General features: G+C 45.5%; 1 protein-coding gene across 8 annotated transcripts in view; it reads left to right on the top strand.

The window, feature by feature from the left end:
• Susd1 (sushi domain containing 1) overlaps positions 1-16,339 on the top strand; it is a 107,552-nt gene that overhangs the window by 18,008 nt on the left and 73,205 nt on the right. Inside the window, exon 1 of one of the 8 annotated variants that reach the window (XM_050163761.1) lies at positions 11,431-14,265. The exons of the other annotated variants lie outside the window; for them this stretch is intronic. Coding sequence (XP_050019718.1) covers positions 14,247-14,265 — 19 coding nt within the window. The 5' untranslated portion in view covers positions 11,431-14,246. Of the gene's footprint in view, positions 1-11,430; positions 14,266-16,339 lie in introns of those variants that run through there. 8 annotated transcript variants of the gene reach the window in all.

Genomic DNA, 16,339 nt, shown 5'->3' on the forward strand with positions numbered 1-16,339 from the left:
CCTGGCCACGAGGTCTCCAGCGACAGCGACGTGAGAGTGGGCGGAGAGTGCTCTGGAGTGGGAGGAGAGTGGGCGGAGAGTGGTCTGAGGTGGGCGGAGAGTGGGCGGAGAGAATCGACACCCGCGTGGATAGGACTGGGGACTGTCATTTCCCTACGCAGGGGCCACCAAGTAGGCATGGGTCTCCTAGGGTCTGCTGACAGCTTCAGGGTGACTTCTCCTTGCCTTTTGAGTCCCTGAGTCACGTGTTCCATCCTGAATGGCAACAGTAACCTTCTCACAGGAATTTCCTCATGTTAGAGCATTGTGCTCTTGCTGCTGGAGAAATGGAAGTCCTTCAGCCCTGGCTGAGAAAGGAGAAGGTGACCAAAAAGAACCGGGGAAGGGTTGCCATCCCCCAGCTCCTGGGGACTTCTCTCCCACTGTGTCCAGTCCCAGGACAGCCAGAGCTACAACAGAGAAACCCTGTCTCAAAAAAAAAAAAAAAAAAAAAAAAAAAAAAAAAAAAAAAAAAAAAAAAAAAAAAAAAAAAAAACAAGGTCAAAATTATGTCAGAGTAATTGCAGTTGTATGTGATAGGCACATCGGAACTTAACTAAGGCAATTAATTACATCCTCGATTCCATTAGGTAGAGAACTATTGATTTCACGATGCACAATTGGATGATAGTGGGTTTTGAATATGGACTTCCAGGCAGGTACGTGGCTTCAAATCCTGGAGTTTCCATTGCTGCCGGGACCAATTGCTTAACCTCTTTGTCTTGCTTTGGGCTGTTGTGGAAATTAAATAAGAATGTAGTACTTAATAAACAATGAAGTGTTTAGGACAGTACTTGACATGTGGAAGGTGGCATGTGGCGGTTGTCGTTATTAGCAATAATTGTGACAATAATGGCTATTAGGTTGCTGAGTGACTGTACACAAAGCTCACTAATAGTGGCTGTGGTGAGTCCTACAGCGCTGGTCAGCATCCAGGAGTCCCCTATCATCCCATACCTCCGCCGCTTGCCCATGTTTGAAGGTCCAATGAAAAGCACTGCATTTATCCTCACTTGGTATTTTTCAAGATGTCCATTAGAGAAGGTGGGGTGACTGTCTCTACCGCTGTGGTCTGTTGAGTAGCTTTGTCAGTGGCTTGGGTAAAGTGTCAGACGTTTCTCATTTAAATTGACAGGTGAGACGAAGCCACAGAAGGACAGATTCCTAACTGGCAAGGAACTCACGCCAAGCTAGAACGTGTCAAAGTTAACAACAGGGCTGATGTCTGCAGGGACAAAATCATCTTAAACTTGGTCCTTTAGCAGTTAAGAGCGCTTGTTGCTCTTGCGAAGGATCTGAGTGATTCCCAGCACCCGTGTGGCAGCTCAGACCCATATCTGTAACTCCAGTTCCAGGGCATCTGATGATGCCCTCTCTGGCTTCCTTGGGCACCAGGCACATTCAGGGTGCACAGACACACATGCTGGCAAACAAACTCATAAAGTGAAAATAGATAAATCTTTTTAAAAAAGAAATAAATTGATTTACATTGATGTTGGTTTTTATATTATTAATAGTTTAAAACTCTTTTCATAACAGCATCCCCTTGTTCTGTGATTATATTGTTTGACTGGTTTTAGACCTCCTCGTTCTTTGTGGTATCTTTAATTTCCCTCCATATTTTTGCAGTGTTGGGAAATGAACCCAGGCCTCCTGCCTGCTAAGGGCTTGCCCTGCCTCTGAGTGAGGCTCTCGACCACTTCCCTTGACACTGTCTACTCAGCTCTGATTCACTGCCTTGTGTGTTTTCTCGGCTCTTCTTTTTTAGAACAGAAATGTCAGTGGTGCAGCCCCTGAAAGCCTCTGGATTCTGAACTGTCTTTTTGCTGCTTAGCCAGATCATGATGCTTTGTTCCCTTTCTTAGAACTCGAAATGTTACTCAGTTGCTGGGAAGCCTTGTGTTCCAGACAGGAAGTCCTAGGTCAGGCCGAGTGATTCCTCCCGGGTTCCCATTCCTTTTCTCAGGAGGGGTCTTATTCTCTTATTTATGGATTTCAGAATGGCTTTCGTGTTTTGTTTTCCTTTTCTTTTAACAGCTACCATTAAATAACACCCATACACACACCACTATTTGTATTTGTTTCTGATAATTCATCCTGAGGGTATATTCCTGTCTGCCTATCTGTCTGTCCCTCCCTCCGTCCCTCCCTCCGTCCCTCCCTCCGTCCCTCCCTCCGTCCCTCCCTCCGTCCCTCCCTCCCTCCCTCCCTCCCTCCCTCCCTCCTTCCTTTGTTCCCTGGGCTGAAAAATGAATCTTGTAGTCAAGGCTGGCCTGAAACTTACTAAGTAGGCCATGCTGGCCTTGAACTAGTGGTGAGCCACCTGCTCCAGCCCCCAACCTCCGCCAAGTACTATATCTGGTTTGCTCGCTCTCTCTCTCAAAACTAGCTGCTTCATTCCTAAAACATGCCTGCCCACTTAAACTGTGCAGTATACTGGTGGTTATTATATTCATAGAATTCCACGGTATCACTGCTGATTTTTGAAGATCTTCCATCTTCCCACCAAAGTCCATTGTCTCCCCACTTCTCATGGACCAAGACAACTAGAAGCCCTCCTTTGTCTTTGTCGTTTGCCTCTTGTGAAGACTGCTTTTGAACGTGGCCATGGTCTTCCTCCCTTTATTATCCCTTCTCAAGTAGTTCTGGCACTTGTATCAAAGACTGCCTTCCCTACCAGCTACAGGCTTGTCTTTCTTCCTGGAGATGGGTCAGGGTTGCAGTAGGTGTCCTGTACTGAGACACGGAGAGCTTGAGACTGGGCCCAGGAGACCAGGTACCAGGTACAGAGCTTCAGAGAGAGCCAGCAGGAAGCATGTGGCCGGCACTCCTCCTGATGGCCAGGGTTAAGTCTCCTCTTTCAGTCAGTGGGCTGTGTTGGCCCCAGGAGAATAGCTTCTGTGTGCAGCTTCATGCTGTTACCTTCAAACTGTTTGGATCGGGACGTGTGAACTGGGGTGCTCTCTCCCTCACTAGGAGATGAGCTCTTGAAGACCCACCCCTTTTACCTTCTTCAGTTTCTCTTCAGGTGTTGGCTCTTTTTCACTTGTCTCTGTAAGGTTTTGCTTTTTATCTCCCGACTTCTGTCTCACACCGACTTTTTCCACTGTGTCTCAGGAGGATTCCTCGAGTTGGATTCGCAAACCTGATTTCCAGCGGTGACCTCTCTATTGTTTAATACCCTTTTGAGTTTTTATTTTTGGCATTCTCAGTTTGTTTTCAATTTGTAAGATTTCATTATATTCCTAGAAATTCCCCCTTGAAAATTGATGTATTATTTTCCTAATGGCACTTATTTGAGCTCTTCATGCGTTCGGGGAATTTCGATTGTTTACTGCTGCCACCCAAAGATCCCCTCGAGTTTAGTGGCTTTAAGGAGCAATTTATGGCCGGAGGACAAGGTTCCCTGGGTAAGGTGGAGGCTGGGGTTCAGATCCCCAGGCCCATGTGAAGCCAGATGTGGTAACACATGGTAGCGGTAATGTAGTTGTCTCATGGTGAGTTGGGAGGCGGAGACAGAAGGATCCCTGTGGGCTTCTGAGCCAGCTAGCGTGGCGTATACAGCACTGGACAGCAGGGGACCCTGCCCCCAATGAGGCGGAAGGCAAGGATGGGTATCTGAGGTTGTTCTCTGGCCCAGCTGCATGCCATGGCGTATGTATGCCTGCCCTCACACACATGAACATGTATTCATGCACACACACACACACACACACACACACACACACTGAACAATTGGGTATTTCCCACAATTTCCGGTTTGGTCATATGGGTTTTTTTTTTATATGTGCTATGGACCGAATGATTACACTGAACTGGGGGCTTAGATGACAGACAAAAGGAGGCCTTTCGTATCTTAGAACTCCAAACTGATAACTGGCTTGGTTGCTTTGGTTCTCCACATGGCTTCTCCATCCCCATGGTAGTTCCTCTTCAGGGATCTTCCTTGAGGCTTCTCCTAAGCACAACATCTTAGACTTCCTTACAGCATAGCCACAAAATTCCAAGGAAAAGAAAAAGGAAGCCAGGCTTCTTATAGACCGTGTGTGGTGGCTTGGAAGAAAATAGCCCCCGAAGAAATGGCACTAATGGGAGGAGTGGCCTTGTTGGAGTAGGTGTGGTCTTGTTGGAGGAAGTGTGTCATTGTAGAGGTGGGCTTTGAGGGCTCATATATGCTCAAGCTATGCCCAGTGAGACAGTCCACTTCCTGTTGCTTTCTGATCAAGATGTAGCCAGCATCATGTCTGCCTGCATGCCACCATGCTCCCTGCCATGTTGATAATGGACTGAATGAACCTCTGAAACTATAAGTGAGCCACCTCTTGTAAACCTTTAATTTTTTTTTCTTTAGTTTTTGAGACAGGTTTTTGAGTGGGGGCTGGAGAGCATGGCTCAGCAGTTCAACATAAACAAAGGACCCAAATTTGGTTCCCAGTGTCCACATGAAGTGCTGTCACGGTAGCCCACCACGCTAACTCCAGGAAATCCCACATACATGCACAGACACACACCCACAATTAAAAATAATAATATAATAAATAGTTTTAAAAGAATGAGCAAGTGATCTGAATAGGCCTTTCTCAAAAGAGTACATGTGGCTCTGTGGAAAAAAATTCAGTATCACTAATCATCAGAGAAATGCAAATCGATTTGCACAGTCATGCCATCTTGTCCCATTATCCGGCCATCATCTAAAAGACAAAAAATTAATACTGAATGCAGGGAGGGTGAGGAAGACGAGGAACTCTTGATGGGAATGACAATTAGTGCAGTCATTCTAGAAAACACTAAGGGGGTTCCTCAGAAACTACAAATAGAACAACCACACGGGCTAGCTACCCCACTACTGGGCATGCGCCCAAAGAAAATGACTCAGCGAATCAAAGAGACACCTGCACGTGAATTCCTAGTACAATCACTGCCCCCAACAAGGAGTCAAGATGTCATCAATCTTGGTATCCATCAGTGAAGGAACAGAGTTACATATTCATATATACATTAGACTATTATACAGCCACAAGAAGGTGGGAATCTTGTCATTTGTACCAATATGAATAGGACAGGAAGAGGTTGTTAAAGGAAATGAACCAGGCACAGAAAGCCAAACACTACATGATCTTCCTTACATGTTGAATCTGAAAAGTTGATCTCGGGCCAGCGAGATGGCTTACCACTGAGCCAGACGATCTGAGCTTGATCCCCAAAGCCCACATGGTGGAAGGAGAGAGTCTACTCCCGTAAACAGTCTTCTGACTTCCACATGGGTGCCATGACTCACACCTATGTACCTACCCATATACCTACATACATACACACACAGACAGACACATACATACACCTACCCATACACTTATATACACACACCTATACATACACCTACCCATAAACCTATATATACTTATATACATGCACACCTATATACACACACAGACAACTACCCATACACCTTTATACACAGCACCTATATGTGCGTGCACACACACACACACATACAAACACCTACCCATACACCTATATATACACACACCTATACATACACCTACCCATAAACCTATATATACTTATATACATGCACACCTATATACACACACAGACAACTACCCATACACCTTTATACACAGCACCTATATGTGCGTGCACACACACACACACATACAAACACCTACCCATACACCTATATATACACACACCTATACACACACTCACAGAGACATATACCTACCCCCCCCCACAGTCCTCCTCTCCTTGTTCTCCTGTTCTCTCTCCTGCCAGATCTCTCCTTCTATTTATCCTCTCTGCCTGCCAGCCCCGCCTATCCTTGCTCCTGCCTCGTTATTGGCCAATCAGCTCTTTATTAGACCATCATGTGTTTTAGACAGGCAAAGAATCACAGCTTCACAGTTAATCAAATGCAGCCTTAAACAAAAGTAACACTCCTGAAAATAACATTCTCCAACAAAATTACATCTATAAAACCTGGGCTTTAGCTGGGTGGTGGTGGAATACACCTTTAATCCCAACACCCAAGAAGCAGAGGTGGACAATCTCTCTAAATTCAAGGCCAGCTGGTCTATAGAGTGGCGTTCTAAGATGGCCAGAGCTACACAGAGAAACCCTGTGTGTGTGTGTGTGAAATCCAAAACCTGGGGCTCATATAGAGGACTCTGTGACGCTGCTGTCTAAACTGAGAGCAAAGGAAGGTAATTTAGAGGAGGGAGTGTTGAAATTGGAGCGGCGGGGCTGCGTCCCCGGCACCCGGCCGCCCGCATGGCTAGCTTATGCCCCAAAATAATTACACGGAAACTGTATTCTTTCAAACACTGCTTGGCCCATTATCTGTAGCCTCTTATTGGCTAGCTCTTACATATTGTTCTAACCCATTTCTAATATTCTGTGTAGCCCACGAGCTGGCTTACCAGGGAGGATCTTAACCTGCGTCTGTCTGGAGCGGGAGAATCATGGCGACTCCTCCTCTAACCTTCTTTCTCCCAGAATTCTCTTCTGTATACTCCACCTACGTAATTTTCTATCCAATAAAATGGGCCAAGGCAGTTTCTTTATTAATAAGAAATCACTCCCACATCAAGGGAGCTTTTCCATTTCCCCAGGGCATTGTTAGAGAGTCATTCCTGTGTCCCCCTGCAGGCCCACAGCCTCCTCCCCACCTATGTCACCACAGGGCCCCAGTTTCTCGCTGCCTCCTCTGCTCCCCTTGCAGAAGCACCCTTCTTTTTTACCCCTCAGCCTTCTCTTGGCTCCCAATTCTGGGCCATGTGCCTGTCGACACTGTATTTTTAGCTGGGTTCTAAAACTACGGGAATTGGGAATTCCACCAAACACACCCTGAAACTGTGAATTTGGCTGCTATGGAGCAGGGTGCTTGTGAAGGGAACAGCTGGGTTTCAGGCTGTGGCTCTGGGGATGGGCTTCCCTTATCAGAAAAGGAGGAGTAAATGGCTGACATTGGTCTTCCGGTCTCTGTAGCCCCTGGAGTAGGGCCGGAAGTATGGAGTCCTCCATTCCATTAGACCCGAAATTGTACTAGAACGTGAGGTCTAAGAGCTTCCACAGCAGCCCCAGTGTCCCCTTCCCACTGAGGTGACTGTATTGAAACACCTGTCACACATTTTCATTAGCTCTAGGGAAACGCGAGAACTGCCTTCCTGAACCCCCCATAAGCCTGTTATTTCGTCTTTTTCAGAAAAGACACAAGCTGCCAGAGGCAGGTTAAAGGGCTTACAGTTTTGAATTACAACCCAGTGGTGAGCAGAGGGGAGGGGATTACTGTAACTGGGCTCCTAATTTAGGATTTCTATTGCTGTGATGTAACCATAACCTAAAGCAAGCTGGGGAGGAAAGGGTTTATTTGGCTTTCTCTTCCACTGTTCATCACGGATGGAAGTCAGGACAGGAACTCAAGCAGGTCAGAAACCTGGAAGCAGGGGCTGATGCAGAGGCCATGGAGGGGAGCTGCTTACCTGCTTGCTCCTCATAGCTTGCTTAGCCTGTTTGCTTATAGAACCCAGGACCACCAGCCCAGACATTGCACCATCCACAATGGGGCGGGGTGGGCAGGCAGGGGCTCACTGGGTAGCCCTGGCTGTCCTAGAACTCACTCTGTAGACTGGGTATCCTCGAACTCACAGAGATCCTCCTGCCTCTGCCTCTCAAGTACTGGGATTAAAGGCGTGCGCCACCATGCCTGGCTAGATGTGAAATTCTTCAGTCTTCATGTTCTCTCAATTATTTGTTGTGAACCCAGAGAGTCTGTTTACAACTGGAACATTAAAATGAAGGGCTCTAATGTTACCCTTTGAGAAGAGAAACCTCCACACGGTGGTCCGAAAGCCTTACAAATGATTAACACCTCTACCAATAGAAGATCTTGACAAGCATGCAGATACCACCCCCCCCCATTCTCGCTCCTAACACGCGTTTACCCACCCTGTCACCTCCTCCGCAACTTCAGAAGTGTTTCAGTTCTAGCTGTTTCCAAACTAGACACTAGTTATTGACAGTGCGAGTCATTGTGTGAAATGGAATATTTTTCTTCCAAAAGAGCTCTCTCTATGAACATGAGCTAGAGAAGATATATTGTCCTTCAGGACTGAAGTGATAGAAGGCTTCAGATTACAAAATACAACCAAAAGAAAATTTTTTCCTTCCTCCTGCCTTAAGGGCAAGTGGCCTTTTGGGTACTAATGAGTCCATTAGCTTCGTTAGGGCAGCTAATGAGCCTCTGTGCACAGAGAGCGTCATGGCAGAGAATAATTCTCCCGTTTCCCTCTGACAGTTACAATAGCATTTTCTAAATCCAGCTTCCCCCAGCCTGAAGCTTTATATTCCAGCCCTGCCCCCAACCCATGGTGGACACATGGAGTGCCCAAACAGCCCTGTGGGGAGGGCCTAATGACACTCGGTCAAATTCAGAGCGTGCAGGCCAGTGTGAGGAACTCTGCTGCCACTCACAGATTTTAGCTTCTTTCCTCAGGCTGTATCACTTGCCTGTGGATAAGGTCACTGCCCTTCACAGTGGAGTAACCCCACACCTGCAGGGGTGTTTCAGAAGATAGGATGGTAGGTTCAATCCACAAAGCCTAGGACTTGTGTTGGTTTATCTGATTCCAAACACGAGGGTAGTGTAAACTCTGGGCTCAGTCTGCGTACGTAGCTTGGGCCCTTACAGATCCCGCGTTCCACTACGCTCCAGGTGCCTTTTAAAACTTTTGATTTGATCCAATTATTGCTGGATAAAAATAAAAAATTGACTTTAATATTTTTTTTTAGCTTGTACGCACACTTTTTGTTTGTTTGTTTGTTTGATTGTTTGAGACAGTGTTTCTCTAATAGCTTTGGAGGCTGTCCTGGCACTAGCTCTTGTAGCCCAGGCTGGCCTCGAACTCACAGAGATCCGCCTGTCTCTGCCTCCTGAGTGCTGGGATTAAAGGCGTGTGCCACCCCCCCCACCCCCGGCTCTTTTGTAGAGTTTTATATGCACTTATTTTTCTGGGAAAATTTTTTTTGGGGGGGGGAGTTGGAGTCAACAGTACAATCAATAACTGTATTATCCATTCACCTGGGGACTGGCAAGTCACCTGCCCCAACCCATGGGCACTCTTGGTCACTTTCTTTGCTTTCTTAGCTTATCATCGATTGATTTCTTAAACAGTCTTGGGTGAAGCCTTCTCTTACTCTGCTGCTTCCGTCATCAATCCCTACCGTTGTGCCAATGTTTCTAATAAACGGCAGCCAATGGGGGGGGGGGCATTGCGGTGCGGTCGGTTTTGATTAAATGCTGCACATGAGTTAACTGTAGCTTTCGTCAGGCAGATCTCTTCCTGGAGTGTTTTCATGGGTAGGAAGACACCCACACCTGAAGATGAGATGTGACTTTCCACTATGAATGTGATCTCTGGAACCTGCACAATGCTGTCCTCCCACCAGGGAGACCTATTTTGAAGCTGATTATTCAAATAACATTGTAGACAATGGGAGACGCAGGGAAAATTCCTGGCCATGCTCATAATGAGTCGACTGTATTCTAGCACAGGTTCAGGCGTCCTTACTTAATACTGTAATTAGCCAGGGAAACATGCTCTTTAACGAGCAACCGCATGCATGTGCCATGCAAATTTGTGCTCTTATCTTTCTTTCCTTTGCATATAAACTGTTCTAATGTTTATTCCCTTGTGATGGTACGGGCTTTAGAAGGTTTTAATATAGAAATTTAATTTAGTACTTTGTTGGCTGGACTGTTGATAGGAACGACTTTAAGCTTGTGGGGGTATCTGTGGCGTGACAAATCAGAGAAATGGTTCCATCCAAGTCCAGCGTGGTGAACCAGGGAGGTGGTTTCTTCTCTCTCTCTCTCTCTCTCTCTCTCTCTCTCTCTCTCTCTCTCTCTCTTCTTTCTTTGCTTTGCTTTTTTTGATTTGTTTTGCTTTGCTTTGTCTTTCAAGACAGGCTCAGAGGTTAAGAGCACTGGCTGCTCTTCCAGTTGTCCTGAGTTCAATTCCCACCAACCACATGGTGGCTCACAACCATCTGTAATCTGTAATGAGATCCGGTGCCCTCTTCTGTCCCACATGGATACATGCAGGCAGAATATTGTATATATAATAAATAAATAAAACTTAAAAAAAATACAGACTGCACTTCTGAAGGAAAACATGAGGTACTTTCTGAGAACGGCTTACATCGCTTAACATGGTGCTCTGCAGTCCCAGACAGTCCCCTGGAGCCTAACGGTTTAATTGTTCTTTAAGGCAGGGTGATGCTCTATTGAATGAGTGATTCTGTGTCTCTGTATGTGTGTATAGCACACAGGCTGATTCCTTACTTGATAGTTGTAAACAGCCCATCATTAAATACAAACAAGTGTGTATCTCTGTAGCATTTTGACTTAGACTTCTTACAATACATGTACCCAGGAATGGGATAGCCATATCTCATGGTATTCTGTTTTAAGTTTCTGAGGAACCTTGTCCTGCCATGTTGGCGGTCCTATACTCCCACCAACAGTGAGCTACACTTAGTGATTCCTCCCCCTGCATCCTAGTCAGCATTTGTTGTCTTGATCTATTTTATTTGATTGAGGTGTTCTCCAGTTCTGCACATGGCTGGATCATCCCTCGGGTCCTAATGAAGAGGTTCCATCTCCAGAGAGTTCAGACACTCTTCCTGGTCCTGTATTGGAAACGCCATCACATTCTCTTACCTCATGTTTAACTGTTACCACAGTCTGAATTCATCTGATGATTTTTCTTTTTGTCTACTGACCCACTAGGTTTTGTGAGAGCGACAACTTTGTCCATGTGTTCAGTGCTAAAGTGACCAGCATGAACTAGTTACCCCACAGACAGACGCAGCACTGAACAAATTAGCACAGACCACAAGAGAGTAGGGAACCCGCAGCTCTATCAGTCAGGAGGATTAGTCCTAGAGAAGGATTCCTCTGGGTCTGAGGGAAAAAGTGCTCCTGCAAAAGCAAGGATAGGTAGAGGGGAAAATACTGGACGATCTCAGAGATGGAGCAGCTCTTGAGTGAGCTCTGGGACCTCCCCAATTACTTCTGTGATGCTGAATGCCTGTTTTCCACCTGTATGATGGGAAAATGCTCCTCCTTACCATGGAGGGTTGCTACGGGCAGTAATTCTTTAGTCTGTGAGCCCTATTGGAAATTCATGTGATGATTAAAGATATTCATTCACACCATCCTTTCATTCAGATTCCATCGCTGTGAGCTCCAGCTAGGACAGCCTGGTCCACACAGGAAGAGACTGCAAAAACATGCATGAGCATGCACACGTGAGTGCACACACAAACACACACACACAACACACACAAAACTAAACAAACCGCCGCACAAGAAAAATCAAAACAACAAATGGCAGAAACAAAAATCTCACCCCAAATTCCAGCTGGGGATGTGCATCAAAATCAGCCGAGTTTTGTAAAAATGTAGGCGTCTAAGGCCTCTACTAAGAACTCCTGATCTAGAGGAGTTCTCTCTGGGTAGAGACAGGGGAAGTATGTCATCATACGAGCAACAAACTACCTGTCACAGACTATCCCAAGGATGAGTGGTTTCTCTTGGGTCATGTTTTGGGAGGTAGCGTCCAACATGGTGAGGAAGGCACTGTGGCCGAAGAGTCTGGATTCATGGCAGTGACAACTTATGAAGTAGCTTGTTGTGTCCGCAAAAGTGAGGTAGCAGAGAGGTTGGCTGGAGTCAGGACCAGTCTGTATAATAAACCTCAAGATCTAGTAGCCCACAGTAGCCCACGTCACTTAGGAAGGGTCTGTATCCCAAAGTTTCTACAGCTTCCCAATGGAGTACCACAAGTTAGGAACTAGGTCTTCAAACGCTTGAGCCTCTGAAAGACAAGTCACACTGAAATCATAATCCTCTACTGCTGGCCTCAAAAGGCTCAGGGCCATCACTGAGTGAAACACACATTTAGCCCAACTCCGAGGATCCCTATCATGTTAACAGTTTCAACACTGATCAAAAGTCTCCAGTCTGAAGTCTTCTTGTGAGCCATAGGCATACTTCAGGCTGTGAAGTTAAAACACAACTTATGTATTTCCAGTACACACTGGCTATCAGAGGAAATCTTCCCATCCCCAAATGGAGAAATTTGATGATAGCAAGGAAAGGCTAGACCAAACCAAGGCTGAAAGCCATCGAGGAAGTGCCAGCCTCTGAAGCTATGTATTCAGTATCCAGAGCTTGTGGTACTATCATCTGGGACTCCGAAGGGCCTTGAGTAGCTCCACCCCATACAGCTCTGGTACCTGAAGTACAAGTGTCCTTTTTCTTGGGCCAGCTCTGCTTGGTACCTTGAGGTGTCCTGGCATACAGCCACATTTCTGACGCATCAACCATGACCATCACAGCTTCATGCACAGCTCAGTCAGGAGCCCCATGTACAGAATCCAACCCTGCCACCCATGGAGTAAGAGTGGCGAAAGTAAGATATACAGAAGTAAGAAAGGTAAAAGTCCAGAGGTATAAGGTAGACAGGATAATTTAAGTTAAGAAAAGCTGACTAGAAACAAGCCAAGCTAAGGCCGGGCATAAATAAGTAAGAATAAGCCTCCATGTGTGATTTATCTGGGAGCTGGGTTATGGGCCTCCAAAGAGTCCAAAGAGTGAAAGAGTAAAAACAAATACCATTCTGGCATTCCAACAAGACTCTTTGACAGTGTGCAGCACAAATAGCCCCTCGCTCAATCCCAACAGAACCCTTGTTCTCTGAAACCTCATGAGCTTGGCCTTCACCGTCACTTCTCTTGGTGGTCAGATCTTCCCAGCTTCCACCAGAATGACCCATTCGGCTCTGCTTGCAGCAGTGGTTTTCATCCTGTGGGTTGTGACTCTTTGGGGGATTCAAAAGACCCCTCATAGGGGTCACATGTCAGATATTCTGCTTATCAGATATTTATATTACAATTCACAATAGTAGCAAAACTATAGTTATGAAGTACAACAAAGTAACTTTATGATGGAGGTCATCACAACATGAGGAACTGTATTAAAGGGCCACAGCATTAGGAAGGTTGAGAACCACAGTATAGTAAGGCTTCTTTAACCCAGGGCTCTAAATTCTCCACCGTTCCCCCAACAAGCTCGTTCAGAAGGCCTGTTGGGGGAATTAAGCCGAGTCGCTGTATTTGAAGTAGACATTAGAATGAATCATTATTTTCTGGAAGAACTTTGACCTTGAAGATTCCTTCTGGAAAGCAATGTTTGCTTCCCATGATCTGTAGAATTGTTTTGCTGAAGGGCCATTGCAGCTGTCCCATGTCTTTGGTCACAAGATGCCTCAGGCACACCTGAGGCTCCTGTATTATTGTGTATTGCACACAATACATAGCAGACACAGAGCCATGAGGGCCTGTGATGCTGTCCTTCAGTAAGACATATAAGTTAAATTAGGGACCTTGGCATGAGGAAGTACTTTGTGTGACAATCGATAAATATGCCGGTGTAAGGTTTGGGGTTCAGTCCTTCAGAGAGGCTGAACCTTCCTAGTGCCACAAAGGACTTAAAATCATTTCACCCTGGAATGCCTTCTTTCTTCAACAGACCCTTGCTACACAGAACACCCCAGCAAGGCCTGTAAACCACACAGTCAAGTTTACACAGCTGTGACCTACTTCCTAGCACTGATTTCCATATTAGTTGCTCTCCTGGTAGCTGTGGCAAGAAAACTAATGGGAAGAATGATTTATTGTAGATCATAGTTCAAGGGAAACAGCCCTGTTCCGTGGCTAGTTCTGTCCGTGACAGCCAGGAGCTCGTGGCATACCTTACGTCTTGGAGGACTGGGAAGTAGAAGGTCTAGAAGCAGGGCTAGGATAGTGTCCTTGGCTTATGCTCAGCAGCATATGTCTCCTAGTGTGGACCGACACTCAAGAGGTTCTGCAATCTCCCCAACCAGTACCACTGGCCAGAGAGCAAGTCTTCAGACATGGGGCCCATTGCACACGAAGACCTAATAGTCAACATGCATGCGTTTCATATGCTCCCTATGCCATTCTTATCGAAAAGTGCTTAGAACAATGTGTTTTGTTCGAATCACACGGTATTTCTAAATCTCTTCTGCCAGGGGATTGTGCAACTTGAACGTCTCTGTAATGGGAGCTCACAGAACTCTAGGTACTGTCTGCCTTTTGAATTTTCCTCTCTAGAGACCAAGCCAATGGTTTCTCAGCAATCTGGTAAATATTTTTTTTTACTGGAAATTATAAAGTTCTTGCAAGCACAACTAAAATCTTTATGCTTTCCATTACTCTTGAATGTGTTTGAGATGGAAACCAATCTTGTTATTGTCTCTTCCACATTCTTACTCTCTTAGAACCTACGCTCCTCTATTAAGTATCTATTTCTAGGTTCCTTTTCCTTTTCTTTTTTTTCGTCTTTTCTTTTCTTTTCTTTCTTTTTTTTTTGAAACAGGTTTTCTCGGTGTAATGGTCCTGGATGTGCTGAAGCTTTCTTTGTAAACCAGGCTGCCTCAGACTCACTGAGATCCACCTGCCTCTGCCTCCCAAGTGCTGGGATTAGGCGTGAGCCACCACCACCCAGCTTGGGTTCCTTTTCTAACATCACTGCTGAGATCTTTAGGAGTCCATATTCAAGGTAAACAAAAGTATATTTTTAATTTCAGTTCTTCATTGATGTTTCAATTTTCAACCCTTCTCTGTTATTTCCTCTTCGATTTGCTCTAGCAAATCCTAGCTTAAACTAGAAATTCTTTATGCAAGTGACTGGGCAGCCTTAGGAAACATTAACTACTTGTTTGGTTGACTGCTCGTGTACACACAAATATTACCGATGGATAGCAATATTTGGGGCCAGTAGAGGTTTGATGCTGGAAAAACACCATGAGAGCCAAGGGGTCTTGTATTTGGTAAACACGTATGAAAAGGGAACAGATCCCTGTAAGCAAACATGGACCTAAGGAGATAGAGCTGGGACTTTATGAAGTCACCGCTTTATTCTGGTCCCACAACTGCTTTTGATTTGAGTTTGTGTTGACTGAAAGCTCCCTTTCAGCCAGAATACTGTTGAGGTGGGCTGGGCTGTTATGTGTATAATAGATCTTTGGATAACTCCAACGGCAACAGATGAGAACGCTGATCTAGGAAGTGTTTCTTAGGGAAGTAATTCTAGTTCCTACAACACAGTGTTTCTCAGTCTCTCTGACTGGCCTGGAACTCACTCACAGAAATCCTCCTGCCTCTGCCTCCCAGGTGCTGGGATTAAAAGCTTACCTTGAATTTCAAATCCTCCTGCTTCTGTCTCCTAAATGCTGGGGTGCAGCTAGGCACTCCTACTCTCTGTTTAGTGGGGATGGGGATGAACTTCAAGCATGCTTCTGAGGGCGCTACCCACTGGGCTGCATTCCCAGTCCCCTTACGTTTGCTGTTCTTTCTAGAGTAGCATTGTCCCTGTGAACTGCCCTCTGTCCCCCCTGGTGACAGAGTTAGCTTTACATGGTCCCTAAGCCTCCCTGCTCAAGTTTTACTGGAAAACTTTGGAATCGTGTTTCTGTTACTAATTGTTTTACGTTGCTCAACCTTTAGTCATTTAAGAACGCTGTTTCAAGTGGTCCCTCCCATTTAACAGGCTATAGAGACTTGTCTGCATACTTGCCAGTCTCATTGTTCACCCATGTGTTTCCTGACACTTGTTTCCCCATCCCCATTTCCTAAGACAGACCGATCCTGAGTCCTTTTCTTATTAGACTAGGTTACTTTTGATGCTGGGTGTGGGTAAGAACTCTAAGACTCTATTGACAGACAATAAGCAGTGTTTTCAAGTTCCTATGTATTTTTTTAAACACACATTATACAGTCCATTGCTCAGCATATGTGTATGGTTATTTGGAATCAAAGGGAAACCATGCAAAGGAAGACATCTGGATATTTAGATGAAACCCAATGTCTGTCTTCGTACCATGCCTTTGTACCCTGGGCATCTTTTCATACCAGTGTGTGGATCCTTCTAGTTCTTTTATGACTTGCTCAGTAGCATTGTGGCTTGTTCACCTAATTTTCTCTAGCTCTTCTTGGGCGTCTTGTAGCCAAGGCTAGCTTTAAATTCTTATTCTTCCTGCCTTCCCTTCCTGGGTGCTGGGATTATAGGCGGAACACCACACCTAGCACCCAGTTCTCTTTTGATAAACATTTGGGTGGTTTCTGGTGATTCAGTATTAAAGACAGAATTGCACATTGATTCATATTTATTTGCTTGCTTTGTGTCTTTTTTTTTTTTCTGAAATGACTAAAAAAG

Source organism: Alexandromys fortis, unplaced genomic scaffold (genome assembly GCF_014885135.2).
Source record: "Alexandromys fortis isolate MF-2015 unplaced genomic scaffold, M_Fortis_MF-2015_v1.1 scaffold_18, whole genome shotgun sequence".
Classification (NCBI taxonomy): Eukaryota; Metazoa; Chordata; class Mammalia; order Rodentia; family Cricetidae; genus Alexandromys; species Alexandromys fortis.